General features: G+C 48.8%; 1 protein-coding gene across 12 annotated transcripts in view; it reads left to right on the top strand.

Moving 5' to 3' along the window:
• Positions 1 to 2,650: 2,650 nt before the first annotated feature.
• LOC109876387 (troponin T, fast skeletal muscle isoforms-like) overlaps positions 2,651 to 8,099 on the top strand; it is a 31,017-nt gene continuing 25,568 nt past the window's right edge. For all 12 annotated transcript variants that reach the window (XM_031812799.1, XM_031812797.1, XM_031812795.1 and 9 more), the window contains exon 1: positions 2,651 to 2,835. In XM_031812799.1, coding sequence (XP_031668659.1) covers positions 2,666 to 2,835 — 170 coding nt within the window. In that variant the 5' untranslated portion in view covers positions 2,651 to 2,665. The remainder of the gene's footprint in view (positions 2,836 to 8,099) is intronic.

Raw genomic sequence — 8,099 nt, 5'->3', positions numbered from 1 at the left:
CTGCTCCTGCTCCTGCTCCTGATCCTGCTACTGTTCCTGTTCCTGTTCCTGCTCCTGCTCCTGTTCCTGCTCCTTCTCCTGCTCCTGCTCTGCTGCTCCTGTTCCTTCTCCTGCTCCTGTTCTGCTGCTCCTGTTCCTGTCCCTGTTCCTGTTCCTGTTCCTGCTCCTGCTCCTGCTCCTGCTCCTGCTCCTGCTCCTGCTCCTGCTCCTGCTCCTGCTCCTGCTCCTGTTCCTGTTCCTGTTCCTGCTCCCGCTCCCGTTCCCGTTCCCGTTCCCGCTCCCGCTCCCGCTCCCGTTCCCGTTCCCGCTCCCTCTCCTGCTCCTGCTCCTGCTCCTGTTCCTGTTCCTGTTCCTGCTCCTGCTCCTGCTCCTGCTCCTGCTCCTGCTCCTGCTCCTGCTCCTGCTCCTGCTCCTGCTCCTGCTCCTGCTCCTGTTCTTTCTCCTGTTCCTGTTCCTGCTCCTGTTCCTGCTCCTGCTCCTGTTCCTGTTCCTGTTCCTGTTCCTGCTCCTGCTCCTGTTCCTGTTCCTGCTCCTGTTCCTGTTCCTGTTCCTGTTCCTGCTCCTGCTCCTGTTCCTGTTCCTGTTCCTGTTCCTTCTCCTGCTCCTGTTCTTGCTCCTGTTCCTGTTCCTGTTCCTGTTCCTGTTCCTGTTCCTTCCCCTGCTCCTGCTCTGCTGCTCCTGTTCCTGCTCCTGTTCTGCTGCTCCTACACAACAACCCCTAGAGGCAGACATAGGATAGGCCGGCATGTCGGTGGGTGTGGTGTTGTGTAGAGAGGAAGGAGGGAGTTTCATATAATAGGCCGGCATGTCGGTGGGTGTGGTGTTGTGTAGAGAGGAAGGAGGGAGTTCCATATGATAGGCCGGCATGTCAGTGGGTGTGTCCTCTTCTCTCTGAGGCCGTGATCAACTTAGTGAAAGGGTGCAGCAGCATAGTTGAGTACTATGCAGGTGCCCTGTCATGTAAACAGGTAAACAAATACAAATGAATATGAAAAAACACATCACATGAACATGAATATGTAAATTATGTAACATGAATATGTATACATATGCAAATCGGGGTTACCAACATACAGGTACAAATTAATAAGAAAATATATACACAATTTTTTTAACCATGCATGTAGACACAGTATAAATATATAAAATATGTCAGAAGATAAGTTACACAGAAATGAATAAAGTTGTCAAAGCACACATAATTTCATCACAATGCCTCCCAAAACATCCAATACCTGATATTATAGCGTCTGGAAGACATGAAGTACACAGAACACTACAGGTACAGTATATCCAATACCTGATATTATAGCGTCTGGAAGACATGAAGTACACAGAATACTACAGGTACAGTATATCTAATACCTGATATTATAACGTCTGGAAGACATGAAGTACACAGAATACTACAGATACAGTATATCCAATACCTGATATTATAACGTCTGGAAGACATGAAGTACACAGAATACTACAGGTACAGTATATCTAATACCTTGATCAAAATACTAGAAGATGTAACATAATAACTGACTGGTTTGTAGTCTGTAAAGTACACCGTCCTCTCCTCTGCCATCCCATGACTGGACTCAGTAATGACTGACTGACTGACTGACTGACTGACTGGCAGACTGACTGGCTGACTGACAGACTGACTGACTGATTGGCTGACTGACTGGCAGACTGACTGACTGGCAGACTGACTGACTGGCAGACTGACTGGCAGACTGACTGACTGACTGACAGACTGACTGACTGATTGGCTGACTGACTGATTGGCTGACTGACTGACTGACTGGCAGACTGACTGACTGACTGGCAGACTGACTGACTGGCAGACTGACTGACTGACTGACTGACTGACAGACTGACTGACTGACTGATTGGCTGACACACTGACTGACTGGCAGACTGACTGACTGACTGGCAGACTGACTGACTGAGACTGACTGGCAGACTGACTGACTGACTGACTGACAGACTGACTGACTGACTGATTGGCTGACTGACTGGCAGACTGACTGACTGGCAGACTGACTGACTGGCAGACTGACTGACTGGCAGACTGACTGACTGACAGACTGACTGACTGATTGGCTGACTGACTGATTGGCTGACTGACTGACTGACTGACTGACTGGCAGACTGACTGACTGACTGACTGGCAGACTGACTGACTGACTGGCAGACTGACTGACTGACTGACTGACAGACTGACTGACTGACTGATTGGCTGACACACTGACTGACTGGCAGACTGACTGACTGACTGACTGGCAGACTGACTGACTGAGACTGACTGGCAGACTGACTGACTGGCAGACTGACTGACAGACAGACTGACAGACAGACTGACAGAATGACTGACTAACTGACAGAATGACTGACTGACAGTGTGTATTCTTGCTGGTAGAACACACAGGGGGACATTGTCCGCGTTCCAAGCCACTGATGTATAACCCTCCAGACTCCAGCAGGTTCTGCCCACTGGGATCCCCATTACTCACTCTATCAGTTCTGCTGCTGCTCACGACAAATATAGATATACATATAGCATCTCAGCTGCTTCTTTTCCACAACCAGAACCCCACTCCTTCTCTTATCCCTCCTTACCCCCCCCCCCCAACTCCCCACCTTCGTCCATCTCCTTATTGAGGGTGTTAAGATGCCGCAGGCCCCCCTCGACTCCCCTACCTCACACTGTCAGACCCCAGCCAATGAGCAGCTTGACAAGATCAAATATCACTATAACACAAGGACTTATTTGATGAGAAGAGTTACAGCCAGTCTCCCCATCCGTCGCCAAGGAGTCTCACTTCTTTCAACTTTTCTGAGGTAAGAAAGAAAGATAGATAGAAAGACAAAGGGTTGGAGAAACACAACATTTAACCGTTTAAGAGTGATTGTTTCCTGTGTTTATTATAGAGGGTTTGTTAATATTCCTGGGCAGGTACGTGCCACTGAGACAGACAGAGATGGATAAAGACACAGTGATTTACGAGTCCAGGAAGAAGAAGCGGTCTCTCCTACTGTCACAGTAGATTTACCATAGGAGAATCTATAGCCTACTAACATATAGAACTGGAGTCTAGGAAGAAGAAGCGGTCTCTCCTACTGTCACAGTAGATTTACCATAGGAGAATCTATAGCCTACTAATGTATAGAACTGGAGTCTAGGAAGAGGAAGTGGTCTCTCCTACTGTCACAGTAGATTTACCATAGGAGAATCTATAGCCTACTAATGTATAGAACTGGAGTCTAGGAAGAGGAAGTGGTCTCTCCTACTGTCACAGTAGATTTACCATAGGAGAATCTATAGCCTACTAACGTATAGACCTGGAGTCTAGGAATAGGAAGTGGTCTCTCCTACTGTCACAGTAGATTTACCATAGGAGAATCTATAGACTACTAACGTATGGAACCGGTACTAACTGCTGGTTGTAATCTAAGCTGCTCCAGCCAGACTGCTGGGGGCATCTGAGCCCGGATGTTGGACTGTGGGACACGTCTCACAATTGCAAAACATTTGAAACATCTCTAAGTTTACTCTCTAAGTTTACGTGCACCACTGTAAACAGTCTGAAACACTGAAATAGTTCAGTTTCTTCTGTTTGGAGTTTGGTAGCATATCATTTTTAAGACAACAATTTTCATTAGACAACTTTAAATGGTTTAAATTGACCGAAAGAGAAAATAGATAATTTCAGCCTCCTGAGGGGGAAGAGGCGTTGTCGTGTCCTCTTAACGACTGTGTTGGTCTGTGGGGTCCATGATGCTTAGTGACGTGGACACAGAGGAACTTGTAGCTTTCAACCCGTTCCACTACATTCCCGTCGATGTGTATGAGGGCGTGGCTCGGCCCTAAGTTTCCCATAGTCCACGATCAGCTCCTTTGCCTTGCTGACGTAGAGGGAGAGGCTGTTGTCCTGAAACACTACCAGGTCACTCACCTCCTCCCTAAAGGTTGTCTCATCGTCGTCGGTGATCAGGCCTACCACCGTTGTGTCGTCATCAAACTTAACGATGGTGTTGGAGTCGTGTGCAGCCACGCAGTTGTGGGTGAACAGGGAGTACAGGAGGGGACTAAGCACGCATCCCTGATGGGTTCCCAAGTTGAGGGTGGGGGGGGGGGCGGGGGGGGGGGGGGGTGTCAAGAAGTGGGTCCTTAGCTTAGTGTGATGAGCTTGGAGGACACTACAGTGTTGAACGTTGATCTGCAGTCAATGAACAGCGTTATCACATATGTGTTCCTCTTGTTCAGATGGAAGAAGGCAGTGTGGAGGGCAATAGAGATCGAGTCGTCTGTGGATCTGTTTGGGGGGGGCGGTATGCGAATTGGAGTGGGTCCAAGGGTGTCTGGGATGATGATGATGTTGACGTGAGCCAAGCAAAAAGCCTTTTTCAAAGCATTTCATGATTCCAGATGTGAGTGCTACGGGGCGATAGTCCGTTTAGACAGGTCACCATTGCTACAGAGCAGTACAGTGTTTTCTATCAGGTTCAAACAGCTGCTCTGAGTGTTCTAGACTGAGGGTTATGGATCAAAGGTTACATCCCTTGGGGCCTCCCGGGTGGCGTAGTGGTCTAAGGCTGTGCCGCCAGAGACTCTGGGTTCGAGCCCAGGCTCTGTCACAGCCGGCCTTGACCGGGAGGTCCATGGGGCGCAAACCCAAGGAAATCTTCAAATGGGCACACACACACACACACATATACACACACACACACACACACACACACACACACACACACACACACACACACACACACACACACTCACACACACACACACACACACACACACACACACACACACATATACACACACACACACACACACACACACACACACACACACACACACACACACACACACATTAGATTTTCAACCAAATGTTTTTATATAGTTTAAGTGTTAGTCTGGTGGAGGCTCGTCGTCATCGTCAACCAGTCTTTAATATCACAACCAAACGAACCACAAAGGGTCAACCGAATGGTCTTGTCAAACCCAAGCAATCAGGAAGGATCCTCAGACTTCTCCTTACCATCATCACTTATTCCTTCTTTGTTGTGATGAATGACTACGATGCCCAGATATGGAGAAGAGGAGAGGGTGGATTTGGGAGCTATGTGGACAGAGAAGGTCTCAGCTGAGTCTGGGTAATAAGATCCTAAAGGACTAAGCCTGAAGGACATCTGCAGCTGTCTTGGACCACTAGGTGTGAAAGAACCCTCTTAGGACACTTTATATATATCCGAAGGATTAGAAATGAGAGTTCTTCCACGTCCTGTACAGCCGAGGGCTTCAAAGACATGAATGAGGATGAGGAGAAGTGTTAGCTAGTTGTGTGTACTACATGACACTAAGATGTCCTTTCAGTGCACCTTAGGAAAGTTTTAACCTACAAATGATGTCAAAAGATGTTGGAAGGATGTGAATGAAGAGGATATAATTTACCTCAGCAGTGTGTCGGTTAAGGCAGCCCCCCCTCCCTGCACCTCTCTGATTCAGAGGGGTTGGGTTAAATGTGGAAGACACATTTCAGTTGAATACATTCAGTTGGACAACTGACTAGGTATCCCCCTTTCCAACTGACCAGGTATCCCCCTTTCCAACTGACTAGGTATCCCCCTTTCCAACTGACTAGGTATCCCCCTTTCCAACTGACTAGGTATCCCCCCTTTCCAACTGACTAGGTATCCCCCTTTCCAACTGACTAGGTATCCCCCTTTCCCTTGTATTACCCAGGTATCCCCCTTTCCCTTGTATTACCCAGGTATCCCCCTTTCCCTTGTATTACCCAGGTATCCCCCCCTTTCCTTGTATTACCCAGGTATCCCCCCCTTTCCAACTGACTAGGTATCCCCCTTTCCAACTGACTAGGTATCCCCCCCTTTCCAACTGACTAGGTATCCCCCCCTTTCCAACTGACTAGGTATCCCCCTTTCCAACTGACTAGGTATCCCCCCCTTTCCAACTGACTAGGTATCCCCCTTTCCAACTGACTAGGTATCCCCCCCTTTCCAACTGACTAGGTATCCCCCCCTTTCCAACTGACTAGGTATCCCCCTTTCCAACTGACTAGGTATCCCCCCCTTTCCAACTGACTAGGTATCCCCCTTTCCAACTGACTAGGTATCCCCCTTTCCAACTGACTAGGTACCCCCCTTTCCAACTGACTAGGTATCCCCCTTTCCAACTGACTAGGTATCCCCCTTTCCAACTGACTAGGTATCCCCCCCTTTCCAACTGACTAGGTATCCCCCTTTCCCTTATATTACCCAGGTATCCCCCTTTCCCTTATATTACCCAGGTATCCCCCTTTCCCTTGTATTACCCAGGTATCCCCCTTTCCCTTGTATTATCCAGGTATCCCCCTTTCCCTTGTATTACCCAGGTATCCCCCTTTCCAACTGACTAGGTATCCCCCTTTCCCTTGTATTACCCAGGTATCCCCCTTTCCCTTGTATTACCCAGGTATCCCCCTTTCCAACTGACTAGGTATCCCCCTTTCCCTTATATTACCCAGGTATCCCCCTTTCCCTTGTATTACCCAGGTATCCCCCTTTCCAACTGACTAGGTATCCCCCTTTCCCTTGTATTACCCAGGTATCCCCCTTTCCCTTGTATTACCCAGGTATCCCCCTTTCCCTTGTATTACCCAGGTATCCCCCTTTCCCTTATATTACCCAGGTATCCCCCTTTCCAACTGACTAGGTATCCCCCTTTCCCTTGTATTACCCAGGTATCCCCCTTTCCCTTATATTACCCAGGTATCCCCCTTTCCAACTGACTAGGTATCCCCCTTTCCCTTGTATTACCCAGGTATCCCCCTTTCCCTTGTATTACCCAGGTATCCCCCTTTCCCTTGTATTACCCAGGTATCCCCCTTTCCCTTGTATTACCCAGGTATCCCCCTTTCCCTTGTATTACCCAGGTATCCCCCTTTCCCTTGTATTACCCAGGTATCCCCCTTCCCTTGTATTACCCAGGTATCCCCCTTTCCCTTGTATTACCCAGGTATCCCCCTTTCCCTTGTATTACCCAGGTATCCCCCTTTCCCTTGTATTACCCAGGTATCCCCCTTTCCCTTATATTACCCAGGTATCCCCCTTTCCCTTGTATTACCCAGGTATCCCCCTTCCCTTGTATTACCCAGGTATCCCCCTTCCCTTGTATTACCCAGGTATCCCCCTTCCCTTGTATTACCCAGGTATCCCCCTTTCCCTTGTATTACCCAGGTATCCCCCTTCCCTTATATTACCCAGGTATCCCCCTTCCCTTGTATTACCCAGGTATCCCCCTTCCCTTTTATTACTCAGGTATCCCCCTTCCCTTGTATTACTCAGGTATCCCCCTTCCCTTGTATTACCCAGGTATCCCCCTTCCCTTGTATTACCCAGGTATCCCCCTTCCCTTATATTACCCAGGTATCCCCCTTCCCTTGTATTACCCAGGTATCCCCCTTCCCTTGTATTACCCAGGTATCCCCCTTTCCCTTGTATTACCCAGGTATCCCCCTTCCCTTTTATTACCCAGGTATCCCCCTTCCCTTTTATTACCCAGGTATCCCCCTTCCCTTGTATTACCCAGGTATCCCCCTTCCCTTGTATTACCCAGGTATCCCCTTTCCCTTGTATTACCCAGGTATCCCCTTTCCCTTGTATTACCCAGGTATCCCCCTTCCCCTGTATTACCCAGGTATCCCCCTTCCCTTGTATTACCCAGGTATCCCCCTTCCCTTGTATTACCCAGGTATCCCCCTTCCCTTGTATTACCCAGGTATCCCCCTTCCCTTGTATTACCCAGGTATCCCCCTTCCCTTGTATTACCCAGGTATCCCCCTTCCCTTGTATTACCCAGGTATCCCCCTTCCCTTGTATTACCCAGGTATCCCCCTTCCCTTGTATTACCCAGGTATCCCCCTTCCCTTGTATTACCCAGGTATCCCCTTTCCCTTGTATTACCCAGGTATCCCCCTTCCCTTGTATTACCCAGGTATCCCCCTTCCCTTCTATTACCCAGGTATCCCCCTTTCCCTTGTATTACCCAGGTATCCCCCTTTCCCTTGTATTACCCAGGTATTCTCCTTCCCTTGTAT

This window comes from Oncorhynchus kisutch, unplaced genomic scaffold (assembly GCF_002021735.2).
Source record: "Oncorhynchus kisutch isolate 150728-3 unplaced genomic scaffold, Okis_V2 Okis03b-Okis08b_hom, whole genome shotgun sequence".
NCBI lineage: Eukaryota > Metazoa > Chordata > Actinopteri > Salmoniformes > Salmonidae > Oncorhynchus > Oncorhynchus kisutch.
Note: the sequence above shows the minus strand (reverse complement) of the source record. Positions and strands in the feature narration are given on the sequence as shown.